Source organism: Crinia signifera, chromosome 8 (genome assembly GCF_055691185.1).
Source record: "Crinia signifera chromosome 8, ASM5569118v1, whole genome shotgun sequence".
NCBI classification, from domain to species: domain Eukaryota; kingdom Metazoa; phylum Chordata; class Amphibia; order Anura; family Myobatrachidae; genus Crinia; species Crinia signifera.
In genome coordinates this window covers 30,117,573-30,141,049 of record NC_139224.1, presented here as the reverse complement: position 1 = coordinate 30,141,049, position 23,477 = coordinate 30,117,573, and the positions used below count along the sequence as shown (strand labels likewise).

The 23,477-nt window shown below is 44.4% G+C and overlaps 1 protein-coding gene and 1 long non-coding RNA gene across 4 annotated transcripts in view; one reads left to right on the top strand and one right to left on the bottom strand.

Moving 5' to 3' along the window:
• The window catches only part of PTPRG (protein tyrosine phosphatase receptor type G), a 407,379-nt gene that overhangs the window by 380,575 nt on the left and 3,327 nt on the right, over window positions 1-23,477 (top strand). For 2 of the 3 annotated variants that reach the window (XM_083156070.1, XM_083156072.1), the window contains 7 exons: window positions 771-906; window positions 4,994-5,140; window positions 6,281-6,374; window positions 8,338-8,414; window positions 9,979-10,107; window positions 16,620-16,787; window positions 17,000-17,142. In XM_083156070.1, coding sequence (XP_083012196.1) covers window positions 771-906; window positions 4,994-5,140; window positions 6,281-6,374; window positions 8,338-8,414; window positions 9,979-10,107; window positions 16,620-16,787; window positions 17,000-17,142 — 894 coding nt within the window. The remainder of the gene's footprint in view (window positions 1-770; window positions 907-4,993; window positions 5,141-6,280; window positions 6,375-8,337; window positions 8,415-9,978; window positions 10,108-16,619; window positions 16,788-16,999; window positions 17,143-23,477) is intronic. The other variant, XM_083156071.1, reaches the window with a different exon arrangement.
• LOC146025905 (uncharacterized) overlaps window positions 19,733-23,477 on the bottom strand; it is a 124,735-nt gene continuing 120,990 nt past the window's right edge. The window contains exon 5 of the long non-coding RNA XR_014454317.1: window positions 19,733-19,832. This is a non-coding gene — a long non-coding RNA (uncharacterized LOC146025905). The remainder of the gene's footprint in view (window positions 19,833-23,477) is intronic.

The window sequence follows — 23,477 nt, the reverse complement described above, 5'->3', positions numbered from 1 at the left end:
CCTATATCGGTAATGCGCACACACTGGTCCCGGTGCCTGTCATTTGTATTGTACAGGCGCCGGGACCAAGATTCCTTCTATGGGCTGTTGCCGAAGCAGCCCATAGAAGCTGTTTGTACTGCGCATGCGCCAGTCCCGGCACCTGCAATCATAGGACAGGTGCCGGGAACCGGAGGAGAGAGGCAGCGCGAGTGGCAACAGGGGGAGGGTGGTGCCTGCAGCCAAAGGCAGCCCCTCCTCCCCGAAAAAGGTAGGAGCCGCCACTGGTAATGAGTGCACCTGCCGGGTGACCTGGAAAATATGAACTGTGTGGGGTCCTGAGGACTGAGTTTGAGAACCGCTGCTCTATCTGCATCCATCAGCACAGAGCTGTGCATGTGCAATACATGTGTAGTACGTGTCCAGCACATATGTAAAGTGCCGCATTACTGCTGGAGTCCCTTTTATGACTCCTGTATTGTCACTAGTTCCTAGCCAGCTGATGGGAACAGGTTTGGTCAAGCCTCAAAATGTGACCAATCTGCATGCCACATGACCGGTATTACTGTTTTGTCTGTTCATCTATTTAATTGGGAATAAAATGACACAACCATCTTGACATGACCATGATGACATCCTTCATGCTGATGCCACAGGTCCCTTATGTAGAACCCTATAAATCCAGTCATTTATTCTTCTTTCTCAACAGATCCAGATGTGAATGTTATTGTAACGTTATTGTGTAACCTCCCGTTTCATCCTGCCCGTCTCTTTCCCTTCCTCCCGTGTAGTGCTGGAGTCGGCAGGACCGGGACTTACATTGTGATTGACAGCATGCTACAACAAATAAAAGACAAGAGCACAGTTAATGTTCTGGGGTTTCTAAAACACATCAGAACGCAGCGGAACTACCTCGTCCAGACAGAGGTAACGCTCGTTTCCTTTTAGTGTGTGACTCTGTAAAAGGAGGAGTAGCAAATGTGGGTATGTTGTTGTGTGACGATGACAGTCAAGTGTTTCTGGTGTAGCCGTTCCTCAGGAGAACTCTGCATTCCGTCAAGGGATAGATATAGGGTGATCGGCAGTATCCACAAATGCAGCATTGTTTGCATCACTTATATGAACCCTTTGTGTGCCAACATCTCTGTAAGGTGTGCAAAAATATCCTCTAAAAATGCCAGCGACGCTCACATTTGTTATATAAATTCAAATTAAAAATGTTGTGCAAAAAAAGATATTTCCCATATAATGGAAACATTACAGGTCGTTATGATGAATACAAATGTTTGCTTGGCAATTTTCACACCTATTTTGACAAATTCACTTGGCACTCAAAGGGTTAAGGGGGTATATAGCAAAACCTGGAGAGGGAAACTATTGTTAGGGGGAAAAGTACAAACCAATCAGCTCCCAACTGTCATTTTTCAAACACAGCCTGTAAAATGTAAAGGAGAAACTGATTGGCTTTACAATGACACTTTGAATCACTGTGCCTGTGTAGAGGGGCTATTGCTGGGTGCAGTTTGTCTGTAGGTGGCGCTGTTGCTGCCTGTATTAGGATCTTTTATGTCAAAACAAGAATGAATGTAATGATTTGGGGATGCAGTGTGACAATTTTGTAAGTATAATTTCATAAATAATGTTAATCAGCAGAGATTGGCAGCAGAGACACAAGACAATAACAAGTGTTCAGGCTTAATCGTAGCACAAACCCAGACCAGCATCCTGCACTATATATCTTGTGATCAGACAGACAATGCAATGGGTATTCTTATAGGGAAATGAGAAGATAACGCATGCTTTCTGCAAATCACAAGTGCAGTGTCATTTCTAATTGGGCTCATTAGACCAGTGAGCAATGCACCTTTGTGATTTTTGCGTTTCCCCTACAACACGAGAAGTGAATGACGTAATATTTACTAAGCCCCAGCTTGTCCATGCCAGCGCTTTCTAGCATCTTTAAAGGAGCAATTCTTTTTCTAGAAAATCACAATTTTTTTGCTATGAGAAAGCAATCGCCCTTTTAAATTTCCACCTTGAGCAATCTTAGAAAGTGCCGTTAATACCCCTTTTCCACTACCCGAAAATAACCTGGGTTTTTGCACGGGGGCGCACAAAACCCGGGATTTTAGGCAGGTGGAAACGCTCCCTGTAGAAATAACCCGGGTCATGAGACTCAGCATTTCTGCCCAGGTAGCGACCAGGGTTCAACCTGGGTCAGTGTAAAGGGGTAACCAGGGTCGATGCGACCCGGGTCCCATTCACTACAGTGCAAAAGCCGGCGCTGGGAGATGCTTTCATCTCCCAGCGCGACCCCGCCTCCCGCCCGGCATTTTGCCGGGTGGGGTGGGGACTCTAGTGTGAACGGTTTTGCAAGCCGGGTCGCACCCAGGTTGCAGATGGAAAAGGGGTATTAGTAATTAAACCCCATGGACTGTTACTATTTAGAACCATTCTGTACCAATAAAGAGGTACACACTACTTACTCCGAGATATACATACAGTACAAGGGGATTTAGCAACACCCTGGCAAGTAGATGCATCGCTTTCTGCTGTATCAGGCCCTTCATCTTTTTCTGACTTCATGCACATAAGGCATTCGGATGTATGAAGCAGTGATAAGGGAGGAGAAGTGATACAGTGCCTGGTACAGTACTTTATCACCAGCCAATCAGCTCCTGACTGTTCCCTTTTAAAACTCAGCCTGTAACTTAACAGCCAGGAGCTGATTGGCTGGTGATAAAGTACCAGGCACCTTATCACTGCTTCATCCATCTACCCCTCTGTTACTGAGGGCAGTTCTTTACGGTGACTGCTCTTGCCACCCCTGGTGATCTGGTTCCTCCTGGACACATGTACAGTGTAGAAGCCTGTATCTTGAATCCGTTCCCTAGCTGAAATCTAACCTGAGATCAGATAGCGCCTCTGACACGGAGCTGAATCAGAGCCGCAGCACGTCGCGGCTGACATGCTGTCAGTCTGCTTCCTGCTAGCTGAAGAGTCACTGATACATAATTCATGGTGCGCTGTCCAGGCTCCAGCACATAGCACCGTTCCTGCTGCTCCCCTTGAGGAATAGAATCTATTGTTGAATATAAGGCACTGTTGTAATTCTGTGCTGTGGAGTTCTGGGAAAAACTTTCACAGCACGAAGTCGGTGCCGTCAATGTTTTTACATGAGCAGGGCCAGATTTATTAGAACTGCATGCTAACGAGACAGGTGCTACTGAAACGGGAAGCGGGAGTATGCTTTTAGATGTTGAGGGCCACTGATTGGGCCCCCTGCCCTGAGTGAATATATATATATATATATACTGTATGTCAATGGTATACGGTCATTTAGGTCAACATACATTGCGTCAACCACTGAAGGCCGGCAAGCCTTAGGTTGACAGTAATTAGGTTGACATTGTGAAGGTCGATGGTCAAAAGGTCAACATGGAATTTTCATGGGATTTCTTTTTATGCCGACATGTGCTGACACTAGGGCGCGGAGGGAGAATATAATAGTATAGTGAGTCAGAGTCCGAAGCATGGCGAGCACAGCGGTGCACTTTTTAGGTGTCCATGTCGACTGTGTTGACATACGGGTCAAAAAATGGGAGCGGGATCCCATGTAGACCTTTTGACTGTTGACCTTCCCAATGTCGAACTTTAGACCCTGTCGACTTTAGGCATGTCAACCTTCAGTGGTCGACACAATGTATGTTGACCTTAATTTGATCAATCCAATGACGCATACCCCTGTGAATGTGTGTATGTTTATATGACTGGCATGTAACCTACAGATACGTCCTCATATATAAAACATCCCTTCCTGGCCGCCAGGCCCCGCAGGACTTAGCTTTAACAGAATTTATTTTTTTTTGTGTCTTTATTGATGAAATGTATGTTGGAATCCCAGTGTGACAACACAGCCCCATGACACTGCATGGATACGCAACACGTGTACATATGTGTGCAACAGAGCCCGGATCTGTATAGGAAGTGCTAGGATGCAGCGGCTTTTTAAAAGCACGGTTCTGTTGTGCTTCATTTACAGATTAGTCTGCTAAAAAAGTCTGTTTACTTCGTGTCGGAGAGAGATAAAGTACCATTCAATCAGCTCCTAAAGGCCCTCATACACTAATGCTATTTTTCGGAGGGAGAAGTCACGTCAGATATCTCTTGAAGTGAATGTGCCATCAGGATCGCATGTGATATATCATATGTGATCCCATTCCCCACTGACAGGATGCTGCCAATGCCAGAGGTCTGATCTGACTCCGATCTGATGCGCATGTTACTGCTCATCGGACCGGATCAGATGGCAAACACATCGGATTTGGCCGCTTTTCATTTTATTGGTCAGATCCATTGGAATCCGATGGAAAGTGGCCCAATTGGACAGGTATACGGAGTATGAAAAATAACAGGAGTGATTGGTTGGAACTTCATCTCTCTCCACATGTGCTCTGTAGGGCTTCCTAAATAGACCCTTTAGACTCAGTTGCACAGATATACAAGTGGTAAGCGGTTTTGTCTCATCACAGTGTGACTAAGACGTTCATTTGAACGAAGAGGCTGCTAGAGCGCTCAGTGCTGGTGTCTTGCTCAGCATGGCAAACTGAGGCTCTGGGGGATATTCACTGCAGGGTCACGGCTATCGGGCTGGCCTGACCGCCGTGACCCTGTCTCGTTCTCGGCCGGCTGGACACAAATTTGGCCGGTGGTATTCAATGTCCCGCCTGCCGAGCACGGAGAAGGGGGCGTGGACTCAAGATGCGGCCGGAAATTCTCCAGCTGCGACCGGGAGCTCGTCATTTAGCTGTTCTTGGCATAACCCGCTTGACTACTTGTGTAGTTGGGCACGTTCTGCTGAGATTCCTGTTCAATGCTTTCAGGGAAGACCGCATTAAATAGGGCCCCATCGGGAATAGCGGCGGGAGATGGAATATCCTCCTTTGTGTATAAGGACGCACCCATAGCTTATATCGTGTTGAGGTGTGATCAGTCTTATGTTGTTTTTTCCTAGGAACAATATATTTTCATCCATGATGCCCTGTTAGAAGCTATATTGGGTAAGGAGACGGAAGTTAGCTCGAACCAGCTACACAGTTACGTGAACACTATCCTGACACCTGCAGCGGGAGGCAAGACGAGGCTGGAGAAACAATTCAGGGTAAAGATAATATCACAGCAACACAGGGACACAAAGGATGAGCTCTTACTGATTACAACGGAGAATGATTGATATTCTGTAGGCTAAAGGCACGATGTAGGCCCTCGGTGGTTTTACCCCCAGGATGCCGTCTCCTTCCTGATTATCCGAGCAGACGTGTTTAGAAAGACTGTCGGCGCCTCACACACAGATTTGTTGCACTCATGAAATATTAAATTGAGCCGTGGGATGAGAAAATGTTCTCGAGTCCCCACTGAGAAAAACCCACTGTTTTTATTGAATGATTTCCGGGTACTTCTCAAGATCGGACTTACGTCCCTTTATAGTATGATACATGTGTGGTTTCCTATGCACTCTGGTTGTGAAATCTACCGGATATATACATGGGGGGGGGTAATTTTTTCCTAAATGTGACAGGTATTTTTCGTTTCTTGTGCAGAAGTCTCAATAGCTGAAGGAATAATGGTGCATATGTCACTGCTGATACTCTATAGCAAGTCTAGCAAGTCACATAATGGCAGGATTAATGCAGTGGTTTTGAAATAACACTTGGGGCTGGTGCATTATGGGTAGCCACTGTTGCGGCTTCTGTAAGGGAAACCACTTGTTGCAACGGCAAGGCGCCCATATTTATGTATTAATTAACAAGGTGCTATGTTAAACAATTGAGAGGACAGAAAGATGAGGTAATTATGTAAAGAAAGACCTATTTTGGCTCTTTTGAGGCCAATGGGTGCTCCCCAGTAGAACGGTTTACCTGATTGATCGGTCAGCACGGCGTAGTGATATGGGAGGTATCCCATCATGCTCAGTACAGTGTCTGAGGTATAGATAGACTAGGGATCCCACCACCCCACACGGCTCAGCATTTAGGTGTAGAACCCTATTTGCTATAGCTGGGCTGGGTGTATGGAAGGGAAAGACGGGATCTGTCCATAATTTATTTATCCTGTAATGTGGAAAGCCGTCCTTCCTGTGTAAGAAATTGTAGGTATCATGGATCCCTTATCCCGCAGGTTTATTCCCAATTATCACCTGACAAATTGTTACTGAGATGTGGCGTCACAAATTGTTCCGCTGATCTATGTAATGTGCACAGCCCATTACATAACTCACATTACACTGTTTTATATTTTTCAGCTGGTTACACAATGTAATGCAAAATACATTGAATGCTTCAGCGCCCAGAAAGATTGCAACAAGGAAAAGAACAGGAATTCATCAGTCGTGCCATGTAAGGATGGGGTTCATTGGCTGTGCGCTCGCTGTAGCCATATGATATAATAGTCATTTACATCTTGTGTCTAGCCCTGGATTCTCCTTTCACCCCCCTCTTCAGCTCCCCGTGATTTTGATGCTCCAGTGAGATTTCCTAATGATACTTTTGATGCCTGTAGAATTTATTTTAATTGTCTGATTCTCTAGAATTTAAACTTATGTATAAAGCACGGACGCATCGTTCAGCACTATACAATAAGGGGGTGATAATACTTAGAAATTACCATTAATATGACACCGACAGAAGCCGCGACCAAATGAGCTTACAGTCTAATAAGGGCCGGATGCACTAAGCTTCAAAAGTGGTAGAATGGAGAGTGATAAACAACCAACCAATCAGCTCCTGCCTGACATTTTTCAAACACCGTCTGTGACTTGGCAGGTAGGAGCTGATTGGCTGGCTGTTCATCACTCTCCGTTTTATTCTTTTTGAAGCTTAGGGCATCTGGCCATAAGACATTTGGTAGTGGAACAACTAATGTGGCTACTGTGAGGGAGAATAGTTATCAGGCGCCAATGATAATTCAGCGACTGGCGTTGCTGTGCACCTGCCGGCGGGGTGGTGGTTGAGAAGAGGACAGCGGATAGGGGAGACACGAGGGATGAAGCAGACACTGTATAATGCTGACCACTGTAACGCTGTCCTCTGCCGTTTATTGTAACGGAACCTCTTACATAAGTGGACTCCCATTCCTGCTGGTGTCTTCTGCGGCTTATAGCATCTGTACAGGACCAGGGTTTTCTCTAACAATAAGATCATTAAAGTGATTATGTGGTTTGCTTAAAGTACATGGAGTTGTGTGTTCCATGTCATTACCAGAAACTGGTTGCTACAGGTTACTTCTCTTTTAGCTGGTTTGATGCACATAAGATGCATGCATGTGCACAGGGGTGTGGATTATTAGATAGACAGTGTCTAGATAGTCAGTAGGTCATAAGGGTCAAAATGTCGACATGAAAAGGTCAACTGCCAACATGGACCCCCGTTTAGTATAACACGTATCTTCGCTTTGGGCTCGGTGCCTCGCTGCGGTCGGCACACTGTTACAGTATATTCTAACTCTGTGCAGGGGCGTAACTAACTATTCAGCGCCCCCCCGCCGCACGTTTATTCGGCGCCCCCACCTAACCTGCCCCCCCTTCTTACCCGCGGTCTGCGTCGTCTCGCCCGGCCCTCTGTCGGGACCTTCCTGACGTCCCGGCCGGCTCCTGCTGCTACAATGAAAACGGACTCTTAGAAAATGGCTGCCCCCATACTGCAGACAGAAAACTGTCTGCAGTATGGGGGCAGCCATTTTCTAATTGTCAGTTTTCATTGCAGCAGGAGCCGGCCGGGACCTTGACGTCAGGAAGGTCCCGACAGAGAGCCGGGCGAGACGCAGACCGCGGGTAACTATAGCCCCCCCGGCGGTGCCCCCAATTTCTCTGCGCCACCGCGGGGGCTGCGGAGCTATAGTTACGCCACTGACTCTGTGCCAGCATGTGTGATGAAGGAATATCAAGTCGGTTAAAAAAAAAACTTTTACCATGTCTATCTAGATGTTGATATATTTGACCCTGTCAACCTATTGTATGTTGACCTTTTGACCCTGTTGACCTATTGACTGTCTGTCTAGACACTGTAGAGCTATCACCCGGAACCAGCGTATATACGCGCACGCACATACACGTACACACAGACACACTTGCTTTTTTTTGGGCTTTGATGTTCCACGTTGCGTTCTCGAGCCTGGCCTCTCAGTAATATACTGTGTAGAATGCTTATGGGGTTCTATAGCAGTACAAGTATAAAAGTTTGCCCATGTTCTAACAAGCAGATTTTTATTTCGCATGTCCTGGTCCTGTCTGTTATATAGGTATAGTGGGATACGTGCTGGAGATCATGCCTTACTTTAATGCCTTCTTTTCCTTTTCTTCAGCTGAACGTGCCAGAGTCGGGCTGGCGCCACTGCCTGGAATAAAGGGAACAGATTACATTAATGCATCTTATATCATGGTGAGCGACACGTGGTTATTTTATTATTACTAAAGCTACATTGAGCAAACTGCATGTAACGCTGGAGAATATGCTTCTGATTGTACAGTCGTGCTAACCGTATTACTCGGGTGACTGTGTCTCTGTTCCTGAGCTGCAGGCAGCCTTGTCAGTGTGTGTGTGTGTGTGTGTATATATGTGTGTGTGTATATATATATATATATATATATATATATATATATATATATTATTGCACTGTCCTTGCTGCCTGGGGCAAAAGGGCCCCTTCACTGACCCTTATAATATGCCTTATCAGGGCCGGTGCAAGGCACCAGAGCGCCCCAGGCAAGTCGGGGTGGGGGCGCCCCGGTGTCTGCCGTCCGGGTACCTGTCCTGCGGCACTGTAAAGCTGGCGGCGGCAGCGGGGGGTCCCTGCAGTCAATAAGAAATAACGAGCGCTATCCGCCGGGCTATGCGGAAGCGCTTCTGTTTTGGAAACACTGCCAGTGTTTCCAAAACAGAAGCGCTTCCGCATAGCCCGGCGGATAGCGCTCGTTATTTCTTATTGACTGCAGGGACCCCCCGCTGCCGCCGCCGCCAGCTTTTACGCACATATACGCCGGACAGGTACCCGGGCGGCAAGGGGGGGAGAAATACCGCCCTCCAGTGGCCGGCGCCCTAGGCAAATGCCTAGATTTGCCTAGTGGTGGCGCCGGCCCTGTGCCTTATACATACAGCAGTGTGCATGCTGAGAAAAGTAACCAGCAATTATATCAGATATACTCATACCTGCAACCTTGGGGGTCTCTCTTCCCATAGATGGTAAAGGGAAGGAAAGTTTAGGCAGTGCTAGGGATTGTAAGTGGCCCTAAGATGCGTTTGTCAGCGAAGTGCGTCATCACTTCTACGCCAGTTGTGTCGGTCACACAAGTGGACTCAATCCAGGAGGTTCCCTGCCTTCCAGAGAATCAGGGCAAACAGGAAAAGTCATGACCAGTACAGATTTACATCCGTCAGTTTGTGTTTCCCCTGCTCGTCACCATGGGATTTGTGGAGTCTTAACAATAACCGATAATATAATAATAAGAATATACTTAATTCTTATTATTTTTTTTAATATAGGGACAGATGTGCTTAGCCTTGATTACCAACCAATCGTCTTCTGATTATCAGTTTTCAAACACAGCCTATAACATGACAGATACTGGAAGAGATGATTGGTTATTTCTCTTTCCACTTATATCATTCTCCAAGGCGTTGTACATGTCTAGTGTTCATCCTAGCACCCGCCATCTTTGAAAACCCATGCAGTTCCTGTTCCCAGCCTGGGGTGTCGCTGTTTGCTGTGGGGTTTCTAGAACAGGTCTGGTTTGCATATCAGTGCTGATCTACAGACCACACTGTGCTAGAAGCACTACGGCAGACAGCGACACCCCAGGCAGGGAAGAGGAACTGCATGGATTTTCAAAGATGGCGGGTGCTAGAATGAACACTAATGTCCCCTATACTGTAAGCGCACAATTGATAAGTTACGCACGGAACATGTGCTCTGTTATGTGAACCTGCGGCTGGTGCTGTATTACAGGGCTACTTGCGGAGCAATGAGTTCATCATCACTCAGCACCCTATGCCACACACAACGAAGGACTTTTGGCGGATGATATGGGATCACAACGCACAGATCATTGTCATGTTACCAGACAGCCAGAGCTTGGTAAGTAGTATATGCTGTACTGTATCCGTTGTATAACTTGGAGAATCTCAGAACTTGTGTTTTATTTTGTTACCTCCTCAGAGAAAGCGGTTTTCACATCTCCGGGGGCTACGTAACAGGTTATGGTACATAGCGGATCGACTAAGTCTAGATCAACAATCACATGGTCTACCACTAATTGTCAAAGACGTCTAGTTCGATACCTAAAAATGGTTGGCAGCATCTAGATTGACGCAAGCAAAAGGTCGACTGGAACGTGGTCTACAGGGACAAAGTTGACACAAGATTTTTCAAAATTTTGGTGTCTATGATGACATGGGTAAACATGAGCATCGTATAGTTGTACCGCGTCCTCTTGCATGGCCCACCATGCTTCAGGCACTATTATATTCTCCCTCTATGTCAGTGGTGTCAAACTCATGCCCCTCCAGCTGTTGTGGAACTACACGTCCCAGCATGCCCTGGGATGTGTAGTTCCACAACAGCTGGAGCGCCATGAGTTTGACACCACTGCTCTGTCCCCTGGGATTGAAAAGTATGAACAAGTCGGTTAAAACCATGAAAAACTTGTGTCAACCTGGTCAGCGTCGACCACATTCCTGTCAACCTTTTGTTTGCTTAATCTTTTGTTATTGTTGATCTAGACGCTGCCGATCATTTTTAGGCATCTATTAGTGGTGGACTCAAGTCATTGTTAATCTAGACATTGTCGATCCGCCGAGCAGATACAAAATAACATGAAATATCCAGTGGTTTCTGACTGACCAATCATTAATGATAGAGGCAGCCATTTTGTGCCTAAGAGATGTCACTGGTTCAGCCCATAAAATGTCTGAATTCTTTGTGTGGTAGCGGTAGAGGCCTCACTGTATTTAGCATACGTTGTGCCCTGACTACAATTTCTGCTGCACTCTTTGTCATCCTTATAACCTCATTAGGCAGACTTTTCCATCAACGTCTCAGTTAATTAAGGTGTACTCTCTAAATACTGTTGCTAATTGTACTTTTGATATGTTTGGTCTATAATGTCATGTGTGGACGATTTGGAACATATATTCAGGTAGAGATGAACCTGTGTGTCCATGTTGGCCATCTCCGGTTTGCCAGGAGGCTCCGGCAGGCAGCTCATAAGTGCAGGCAGCGTCCTCTTATTTATCGTTAATTGGGCCAGATGAGATCTCCTTTGTTCGCTCCTAATGCAAATGTCCTAATAGGACAGGTAGGCACAATTTACTACAGTAATTTACAGCGACATTAGGTGAGCGCCGCAGTAAATAGGCTCCCGGTAATTTATGAGGCACGGGCTGTCATCATTAGGACAAGCTCTAAATTCACTTGTCAGAAGCAGAAGGCTTTAAGATTCACCGAAAGCCCCGGGTGTCTGCAATGTTATTATATACCGCATTATTAGAACATTACTGGGACGAGGAGCCTGAATCAGTGCAACCGCCCCTTCCCCGCAACATACACACACACACCATCAGCTTCCTGCAGTCTGTATATACTGCTATTCATGAAAACATATTCTCCTATTAGACACCGCACAGAGGGCCAGATGCACTAAGCTTCAAAAGTGATAAAACGGAGAGTGATAAACAGCCAGCCAATCAGCTCCTGCCTGACATTTTTTAAACACAGTCTGTGACATGGCAGGTAGGAGCTGTTTGGCTGGCTGTTTATCACTCGCCATGTTGTCCCTTTTGAAGCTTAGTGCATCTGGCCAACAGTCTGTTATGACTGCAATCTAAAAAGGTATTTATTTTAGTGGAAAACTAAGGGTTAACCGGCTTAGCTCTGCTGCGGCCATTTTGTTTCAGCAATTTATTAATCTAGCCAAACACACTGTACTATTATGTGATATGTGGCCTGGAAACTCCTGCCATGCCGGATAAAACGACATTGTCGATCAATACTGTTAGTAATGAATATAAATGGGTGTTTAAGGTGTATAGTTCGTGAAAGTTTCTTCCTGCAGCACTACGGCCCCCAGCAATGCCCGCTGTGATCTTGGCATCTCATCCAGAGTCCTAATGGCAGGAATGCACTGCGACAGGCTACCCATGTTTGTGCCCAAATGGACCCACTGATTCTATCGCTCGCATGTGTGCCCGGTTCAGCAGCATTGATCGCTGCCTGTTAACTGCTGTTATTTTTCAAACACAGCCCTTGTGGCAGTTAAAAGCTGATTGGTTGATACTATCTTCATCCAATTTATATCACTCCAAAGCTTAGTAAGGAGACCCGGGAAGGGGCTGAATGGTCTACAGTGCCTAGACAGTCAGAAGGTCAACACAGACAAAGAGTTGACATGTTAAAAGGTCGACGTATGTTTTTTTTTTTTTTAAAAGATGGGTGGAAAAATAGGGCTTTTTTTATACTTTACTATCCACATGGACTACAATTGGGCTCCTCACGTCGACGTCAGACTCCAAAAAATTTGAGACCTATATGACCTTTGAATGTGACCTTTTCCACGTCAACATTTTGCTTGCCTTTTGGCCCTGCCAACCTTTTCTCCTTGTGTCGACCTTCTGTTGCTGACCTAATGACTGTCTACCCAGACACAGCCCTTTTCACATAGGGTCTATTTACTAAACGGTGGGGAATTACTTTATTTGGCACCCAGAGTCAGCCCTCCATTTTGTACCCCCACTGTTTAGTAAATAGACTTTATGTGGGAAATGTGTATGTTTGGGAATCTCAACAGACTAAGCTCTCCTATTTATTGATTAAAATAAAATGGCATTTTATTCTAATTAAAGCCCTACACCAGGCATGTCCAAACTATGGCCCTCCAGCTGTTGTGAAACTACAAGTCCCATCATGCCTTGCCATAGTTTTGCTTTAAAGGAATGCTAAAACGATGGCAAGGCATGCTGGGATGTGTAGTTTCACAAAGGTCAGCGACCATATTGCACCGTGTGTACACAGCTTTATTTCTGTAGAACAGAGAATGAGAGTCTGTCTGACGCAGTAGTGAAATAGATATTGCCTTTGCATACAGTGATGGAATGTGACGCTGTAATTCTGAAACTAAATAACACACCCAACACCTGACCCTAAATTTCAGGTTCAATCCCTATCACTGGGCCAGCCCCAGGACTAATGAAGCAAGCCCACCATTTTCTTCTATGTTAATATATTTCCCATGTCCATAGTCTGAGAAAAAAAGATCACTATCGGTGTAAAGGATTTGTGATCTCCTGAGTCTTAATTTGAGCAATGTTTAAAGTAATTTGTGAATAGACCCCAATAGTGGTTTTTGATTGGTCTTAGAAGCTCCTTATTTTTTTTTTTATTTCGTAACCGTGCATGTATATGTCATAGAGCACAATGGCTCGCACCAGAGGTGGTATATTCTTTTGGAACTTGATGCTTAGCTTACCCATCCCTCTGTGTAGTATGTTCTGCCTCACCACCTTGGTTAAAAACCAGCTGCTGGACGCAACTGTAGTTCACCTTGGTGGGTGCAACACTGTAATGATGTCATCATTCTCAGCCCACCATGAAAGAAACACTGAGGAGATGAATGAGGATATGTGACACAAGAAACTGTCCGCCCCCTCCTGCACACTGTTGGCTATATGAGTGTATGTAACTGCTCTGTGGCTCATTATATTATAGGCCCCCAACTGCACCACGTTTATAGGGGTTGTTTTCACAAATGTCCTTGAAATGCCTTTAGACAAGTATGTAACAGTGTTTCCTTTCTCCCTATCTTTGCTTACGATTATTTGTTATTTAGGCATATTATTTAACTAGCTAAGCCTGCCCGAAACAAAAGCTTTAAAAGCTACTCTGCTACCTTGTGATTGCATCTGTGTTTCTGTATGTGTGAAAGATGTAGTTTCACTCACTGCCAGCAGATGGCAGTGTTTCAGTTACACACGGACACTAGATAGATAGATATATATTTATTCACAGTTTCTTATATAGCGCAGCAGATTCCGTTGCGCTTTACAATTGTAAACAGAGATCAAACAAACTGGGTCACAACAGACAGACTTGGATCTATCTAATATTGATAGCTCGATGGCCTACAATCACTTGTATACAACGTTATCACATGAAGTATACGGCTTTTATTTCACACTGTGAGCCATCTATCAAGTGGGTTTTTTTTTTGTCTTGTAAATAGTTTTCCCAGTCGCAGCACAAACCCCTGCCTGAAGTTTCACCTGGCGTTCCTCAAACTTGTATTCATTTATTTTTCCGAGATTTGTTAAACAAGTACCCGAGTGAACAGCAAGTGTGAGCTTGAGAAGCATAAAATACAGACTATATCCGAGGCACTTAACATGTGTAGGTCTATTTAACCGAAATTAAACCCCATATAAAATGTTCTTAGTGCCCCACAGTGCACATTACCAGCTTCTCCCAGTCATGAACCGCAATTAAGTGCGTGTAATAGGTGTTCAATGGAGTCTTGCTTAAAGTACAAGCAGATGACCTTTTAATAGGAATATGGGGAAACGGCATTACCGACATTAATGTGAAATCACTTGGACGGTTGTTCTAGATTAACTCAAAACAGCAATTTCTGTTCGACTTCGGCCGGCTGGTCCCACGGAGGGAGGTAAAAACTACTGGCGCTGATTAATCTCCAGGCGTGAAAACACAAAAGCATCATTCTAGACACCTGGGAAGTGAACTTCTAATGCTGCTTTATGCTTTATCCTTGAAGACCAAATAAACCTGGATTTCATGAAGGTTCTGTTTGTTGCGTGGAGCAACCTGCAAACCCTAAAAGTTTATTAGAGGAAAGGTAAAATACACAAGATGACAGAAGCCATATATGGTCCCCTTGTGAGTATTTAGCAACCAGCAGAGGTGGCTGCATGATTAAATCGCACCCAGCAGTGCCCAGATGATTACATACCTGTACATTAGCCTATTTTACCCACAACCTCCAAACGCAGATGTCCCAATTCCAGGGGACCAGTCAGCCATTCTGATGTCTAACTTTTTTCCAACTGGTAGGAATGGTGAGCGGTGTATCATGCTCATGGGGTATTGGGACTTCAGAATGATTTCTGGTATGTTTAATGACAGGGAAGGCTCATGAGGAGGAGCTTCAGCACGGTTCAGAATTCAAAGTGGAGAGGCACAAGGAACGGGTTGGAATCATTTGGTCAACAAGCATTAGGTCGACATCACTAGGTCAAAATGAGGAAAGGTCGGCATGGGTTTAGGTCGATAGGTCATTAGGTCGACACAAGCATTAGGTAGACAATCAGAAGGTCGACATGGGGTTTTTCATGTTTTTGACCCGATTGTCGACACAGTCAACATGGACACAGTTTAAAGTGCACTGCATCGCTCGCAATGCTTCGGGCATGGTGCCTCTCTGCGCTCAGCACACTTTTATTCTCCCACCATGCCCTAGTGGATGGTAGGGAATGAAATACTGCTAGTCGGCTCAAAAAACAGTGAAAAAACCTCATGTCGACCTAATGCTTGTGTCGACCTAATGACCTGTCGACCTAATGGTTTTGACCCAATGCTTGTTGACCAACATTCTGTAGACCAAATGACTGTAACCCCAAGGAACTGCCATTCCAAACTGACTCACTGGCAGTTGGTGTGGCTCCCCTATTTGAATTTTGGAATGTGCTGCAGCCCCACCTCTGGTGCCACCACCAGAGGTGGGGCGGCAGCACAGGTGCCGCCCCACCTCTGGTGCTGTCACTTTGACAGCAAGAACCACCTGTTGGAGGTGACCATGTGCATGATGTCTCACTGTTGTCATGCTGCTTTCTGAGGTGCCACAAATTTTTGCTTATCCTGCAACATAAACGCCTCCTTGTAGAAAAGGTGATGGACCAAAAAAAAAAAAACATATTAAACTTATTGCATATATTTATGTAGCATGTACGTGGTAGTAAATACATACTTTGATTGTGGGACTGAGTATGTAGGAAGAGATCTTGTTCCATCCACTTTATAGAAGCGGTGTCGTGTTGTCATACCTATCAGGACTGCTATGTTGTATGCAGCGCACTAGGTCTGACGCCGCTGACAAGCTCTGCACGCGAGGTTTACACGCTCTGTGGCTCTCTCGTATTTTAATGAAGATATTTCCCACTAACGTCGTCCTCTGTGCAACGGCTTAACTCTGTCTCCTGTTCTTAACTGTATTTAATGAACACTAAATTGCTTGGAAATAGAACATCTGTCAAATGTATTTTTTTAATGTCATCGGTCAAGGAGTGCGATCTGGTGTTCCACGCCTCATGAATATTTCATTGTGTTTGCAATACTCGGAAGCTAATTCGAAGGAGGGGAAGTTGTGTAGCACAGAAATAAGTTGCTACAATTCTAGGAGACAAGGGCAAAACTACTGTTTGCTGGGAGCGGAGTTACTGTGTAGAACATACCTTACCGGCATAGGGGAACATTCCTTACCAACATACTCCAAACTGCTCTATTATAGCCGTGGACATAAATGTTATCTTCTATCTTCTTGGTACTTTACCCTCGTGGCTAACTGCTCTGTTTATTTATTTATGCAGATGGGTGTTTATGTTTCTCAGGCGGAGGATGAGTTCGTCTACTGGCCGAGCCGGGAAGAAGCGATGAACTGCGAAGCTTTCACCGTGACGCTAATCAGCAAAGACAGACTGTGTCTCTCCAACGAAGAGCAGATCATTATACACGACTTTATTCTTGAAGCAACACAGGTTAATGTGCCACACATCAATATTATTTATCCCCAAATGTACATAAAATATATCTAGATTTAGACTTACTAGATTGTATTTTAGTGTTTGCGCAGAACAATAATTTTAGCATAAATATGAATGTCCATTACTCATATGATGTGTACCCACTCACTCTAGGATCGATGACTAAACAGACAATGTCATATGTATATTTGGTCCTTTTCTTGCAGGATGACTATGTTCTGGAAGTTCGACACTTTCAATGTCCAAAGTGGCCAAACCCGGACGCACCAATCAGCAGCGCTTTTGAGCTTATTAACGTGATCAAGGAAGAAGCTCTAACACGAGACGGGCCGACAATAGTGCACGATGAGTACGTACCTAAAATACAAATGTTCTTTGTGTCTGGGACACCCTCTTTATGTTCTATTGGGGGAGTCACAAACTTCCAAGAAGTTATCATAAGCATTGATGAATATTGATGATGATTATATTTAGTGATCTTGAAAGCATGATAATACATGGGAGCTTTACTCTTATCTTCCTAACTGCTAATACAGCAATGAATAGGCATTTAATAATTGTACCATTGAAAAGGTTTCACCATTTAGCAACTGGCTTCGGCTGTTACCTGTATTTTTAAAGCGGCAATCATTTACTGTACAAGGCAAACCGGCCTGGTTTTGACTTCTCAATGATTGCCTCTTTAAAAATATGTAGACTCACAGAAATTCCAGAACCTTGCAGGATATTACATATAGCCCCTTATATCCACTGTTCCTGTGGCCAAGTTGGTCACAAGCTTGAATTCTTAAAGAAGAAAAAATCACAAGTAGCCCAAGCATGGCTTACGGTCGATAACTTGCACAAACACACTGATGGCCTTTGACCAAGCTGATTGGCCATGGTTCTGACTACCTCAGGTTGGCAAATGCCCACAACTGGCCAAGTTTTGGCCTACAATGCTTCTACCTATTTTGCAATGATGATGCAGGCAGCTGTCTGTACAGGAGTGGAGATTGCATGCTGGACATAGATGTATTAAGGGACCTAAGAGTTTATAAATGTTAGAAATGGAATCACTGCTTTCCCCTATATTATAAACTTGTGAACAGATTGGCGCATGATTGGATACATTTAATGCTTAAATTGCTACTCAGAAGAACCCAAAATGTGTGCGTACACAGCAGCTAGCAATGTTGGTAAAAGACCTGTTCATGTCGGTAGGATGTTGGGCGCACAAGACATTGTAGTTGCCCTCATCTTAGCTCTTTATATAGATGTGCAGAAGAAAGTTTGGGGGTCTGTTTCAAAGTACAATCATCAGGAAATGACTGTGACGCCATGAGTAATACGCAGAAGATACCTAATGCTTTCAGCTAAGTAACGTAGACCATAGCAGTCACCATAATTCTCAATAGGGAAAGCAGTGTAGAGCGATTTATCAAGCTCTGAAGAGTTTGACCTCGCTAGCTAATGCTATCTGCAGATGGCACTGGCCACTGTAGCCTACTACATTATTTCCGGAGAGCCTCGCTGGCAGCCTTTGCTTGAGTGGCCAGCCTGGTACAGACACCAAGTCAGGACCCAGAAGTTCATTCTTTCGCTGCTGCACTAAGCGTGTGACAAGGGCTCATTGGGACAGCCTAATATTTGCTGCCCAATGATGACTGTAATGGTAAATTGCTCCAAATGGTGTCACTGATGGCTTTTATTTAAAGGAGCAAAAATACATCTATTAATAAATAAGTCTCACAGTGGTTTATTTAGCTGTAAAAGATTGTTCTTTTTAGAAATAGTTTTCTGCCATTTTATAAATTGTTGGCCCGTAGACTGGTATTTACATAAATTACATTTCTGAATGTTTAATTTCCTTTTAAATTCAGGCAGTGTTGGTAATTTTTTTTTTTTTACCATGCTAGGTCTAGTACCCGCTGCACTGTATATAACAGCACCCTTGTGCAGAGGCGGATTGGCAGTAGAACTCACAGGGTAGAGCTCCAGTGGGCCAACGCACCTGTGGGGTCTCCTGTGGCCGGCAGAGGATAGATAGTGGCAGACTGGTGATATGTGGGTGTGTTAGGAGGTAGAAAGTGGCATGTTGGTGTGGGAGTGTTAAGGGGTAGAAGGTGGCAGACTGGTGATGGGAGGCTACTTTAAATTCCCAATCCACCCCACCCATGACATCATGTAAGAGCATTGCAGTGGAATTAGCAGGGCCTGATTAAGGGTTCCAGCCATCCTCGGCTAACTCAACAAATTTTTTACTCCTATTCCTCTAAAAATCTGTAGCAGGCCCAGCCTCCGCTCCATTCGTATCACCACTTACCGCCCTAGCAGTGCTGGCAATGGTGGCATAGGAAGCAATTACAGCCTTGGCAGCGGAACGAGCTGTGCCTCTCACAGGATCTCCTTTTCCCGATGTCCCTGTCTCTGTGACGCTGGCAATCCCAGCAGGTACTACTGCTCCCTCGGTTACCAGGGAAGATCTCACGAGTCCTTGCTTGACCCCAACTCCAGCAGCTCCAGGAAGAACTACCATCCCATGGAAATCTATTGTGCCTGAGCTGCGCCCCCTCTGGACCAGCTTCTAGGCCGCAGCCTATTGGTTAATCAGGCCCTGGGGAATTAGCATAACATCGCAGACACAACTACAGGAAAAGACAGAAGGATGGCTGCCCAACTCAGAATCCGGGTCAATGAGCAGCAATACGGCATCTTCAACAAACCCTGGCATGCTGTGGGTATAAGGGGACACTTTTTTGGAAATGGTCCACACTAACATTTGTGTCATTCTGTATTTTGAACCATATCTATTCCAAATTAGAGGAGGCAATTACCCTCATGTGCTCGCTTCCCTTGCCACACTTTGGGTAAGGAGTCTCACTCCTACCACCTCACTCCCAATCTTAATCCATACGAATGTAAACCATGAACATGTTGGAAAAAAAATAATAGTTTACCGCTGTAATAATAGTTTACCCTTTTGTTCCTATTTACCTTTGATACTTATTTACCTTTTGTACTTGTTGACCATGCGGTGTCCACCTTTTGGCTCTCGATCTATCATCCGCCACCGAAAAGAAAGCAATTTATTTAGTAAAAGTTCCAGTGACCATAAAGAATTGTTATACAACATTTTTTTTCTAATCATTTTTTTTTCTATGCATTATTATTCACATTAATTTACTATATACTGTAGTGCCATCATATTCTATTGCGCCTCACAATACATTTTGATGGCAGGCAGAGAAAGTTACTTCGGAAGTAATAAACTGTATCGGAAATAAATATTATACTTTATTACATGTTAATTTAGCATCTGTCGCAGTGGTAATCTGGCAGCAATGTTAAAAAATTAATTTGTTTAACTAGATCAGAGATGTAATTTATTAGAAAACTTTAGATGAGTAAAAAGAGGAGAGTGTCGAAGTGTTTTTATCCACATTAATTGTGTTACTTATCAGTAAATAGCTTCTCGGGTGTATTTCATCGTAAATTGTGACACCACCCCCCACCCCCCCCCACCCCCCCCCCCCCCCCCCCCCCCCCCCATACCAGCGTCCTTTTTCTAATTATCACTAAAGGAAATGTAGCTGAAAATGAGTTTTTGCCTCCCTAACTTTCTAAGTGGAAATTGTTGTAAATTTACAATTTAAGACCCGGGAATAATTACATTCACAGATTAGTTTGAAAAATATGAATCATGAAATGCCAGGCGGCAGCTGTATTAATCTGATGATTTGTGCCTTAATTTGTTTGTAGTTTGAGGTTAGGAAATTCTTCTCGAAAAATTTGCAAGTCATTAGCTCGTCGCCATATGTTCCCAGGTTTCAGGCATCACATACGTCAAAATTATTTGGGCCATTTCCATGTAAATGTAGTGTTCTTAACTTGGACAAATGTGAAACTTGCAGTCATTGGAAGCCTGAGCAGGGTCCGTTGAGTTCCTTTGAAGTCGGAACATTTGAAAGTCATTGTGTGCGGGGAAACTTCTTCCGAATATTGCTGCTGCACAAAGTAATATAATGTTTTATTCTTGTATTCACCTTTGCCCTTGTGTTGCAGGACCGGGCTGGATTACAGTGTGTGGGGGGATGGGGTGCAATAACAATGCCACCTTTCATTACAGCAGTTTTGGCCCTATAACAACGTGTTGATCTGCGCTCATCCTGAGATTACTATGTATGTGTGAAAGGGTATCGGTCATTTTTAAAGCATGGTTGAGCGATCAAGCACTAACCAATCAGCATCTGGCTGCCATTCAAACACCACCGGTAAAATGAGAGATAGAAGCTGGACAGTGTTTGATCACTCTCTGTTTTGATAAATACCCACCTTAGTATCTTATGAGAGAGGCCTCCATTACAGTCTACTGTCCATATTTGTCACTTTGCCTAAATGTAAACCAGGGATGGGGAACCTTTGGCCCTCCAGCTGTTGTTGAACTACGCATCCCAGCATTCCCTGCTACAGTTTTGCTATTTGGCTATGTTAAAACTTGCAGGGCATGCTGGGATGCTTAGTTCAACAACAGCTGGAGGGCCGAAGGCTCCACATCCCTGATGTAAATTGTTAAACAATCCATCTGTGGAACTACAAATCCCAGCACGCTGGAAGTTTTGCAGGAGACAGAAGTTACTTAAATACTGCATGGCCTATTTTGTGAACGTAAACTCTTTAAATTAGCCAAAGGGAAACCAACGGAAATATTTTGTTCTCCCGTCCATCACCGGTGGATATAATAAAAGCTTTGTGAAGATTGCTACAGAGCGTTGGAGATTGTTCTATATCCCGGTAGTGAGCCCTGTTCTTTTATAGTCTCTTCTGATGGTTAGTTTCTGACTATTTGGACTAAGCCAGGGTAAAGACGCCCTTGACCTCATTAGCCGCACATTGCTTGTCATTGGCAATTTTCTCCAAATGAAACATGACAACAGACAGAAGTGAAATTCAGTAATGGGGCACAGATAGCATAACGAAGTCAGGGTTAGTAATGAGACACGGGCATTCCTATAGGACTTTTTACAACTGGACTAATTGGATAATCAGACTCTTGTGACAGAAGATGTTCAGATCTCTCCAAGCCGCTAGTTCTCAGATCCAGCCCTGTTTGGTATAATTAGAGCATAATATTCGGACAAGTAGCGGAAATAAATATATCCGGTCAAAGTTCAGAACGCTACAAAAACATGTCGTCCGATTATGTACACTACGCTAGAGCCAATTTACTGAAAGGAACAAAAATACAGCTTTATAGGGTAGAATCGTTCATTAGATAAATAAATAATATATAATAAAATTATATATTTGATTCCAGAGGAGAAATATTTACACTACAATATGCCTGTACAGTTTTAGGTTGTTCCAGGACTAATGATACCAGTTATAACAGGACTTCCATAAGTGACTATATACTGTAAAACAATTCTATAAAACTAGTTAAAAGTCCGACAAAATGACGGCTTCTGCAATGTACTTTCACTTTGAGCTGTGACAGTTTTTAGCCCCAAAACTCTCCACCCCACCCCAGTCCCTACCTGCTCCTACCTCCAATCTCTGAAAACTGCTACTGAGCGTTGGAGATTGTTCTATATCCTGGTCGCGAGCCCTGTTCTTTTATAACCTCTTTTGAGGGTTAGTTTCTGACTATTTGGACTAAGCCTGGGTAAAGATACCTAGTTAGCCGCACATTGCTTGTCATTGGCAATTTTCTCCAAATGAAACATGAAATTCTGTCTGTTGTCAGGTACACAGGTGTATTTATTACTCACTGGCACATTTTCATGATCACCTAGAAGGGGCACAGATGGTGTGTTTATTACTCTGACACGGTTTCTGTATCACCCAGCAGGTGCAAAGGTGCACTCATTATCCACTGACAAATTTGAGAATTCGGTGGAGCGAATTATTCATTTGTAATTGTGCGAGGCGACCTAGAAAACACAAACGTTTTGGGCTCCTGAAGAAAGAGTTTGAGAACCTATGGGCTATTTCACACGCTCCGGCTCCTGCCAGGCAGCTAAACCCTGCATGGCCAAAAGCCGTACCGCACACAGTAGTTAATAATGGACACGATTGTATCCATTCACATGGGACGGCCACGGCCCGGCCGCCTGGTTGCAGCCGGATCCTACCACTGGAAAGGACGGCTGCCGGGCTGTGGCCATCGGCACCATTCTAAACTTCTGTGTGAGGCAGGGTTCTTGGCTGTGCGGGGTTTCGCTGCCCGGCAGGAGCCGGAGCGTGTGAAATAGCTTTATGAGTTTATTCAGTTTAAATATTTAGCAATACGTGTAAAAATACAAATGCAGAAAAACACATGTAAAAATAAACATTATAAAGAAAAACAATATTATAGCATAATAAGTAAGCAGATATCTACATTATATCCGTTATTGCTGCCAGTGCAGTTTGGAACTTACCATATATTGATATAACATAACTCTTAACAAATAAGATTGAAGCCGAGGAGTGTCCCTGCTCAAATTGTTTTCACTTTCTGTTGTGACATCTTCAAGGAGTAATGGTATGTCGAGTGGCCTCTAGTGGTCAGTGGTGGTACTTGATCAATTTAATGACCCTTCGTGGGTGCATGAAAGGAAGAGGTCGATCTAGACCCGATCCCTTTTTTGTTCTGGACAACCACTAGAACAGGGATGGGGAACCTTCGGCCCTCCAGCTGTTGAACTACACATCCCAATATGC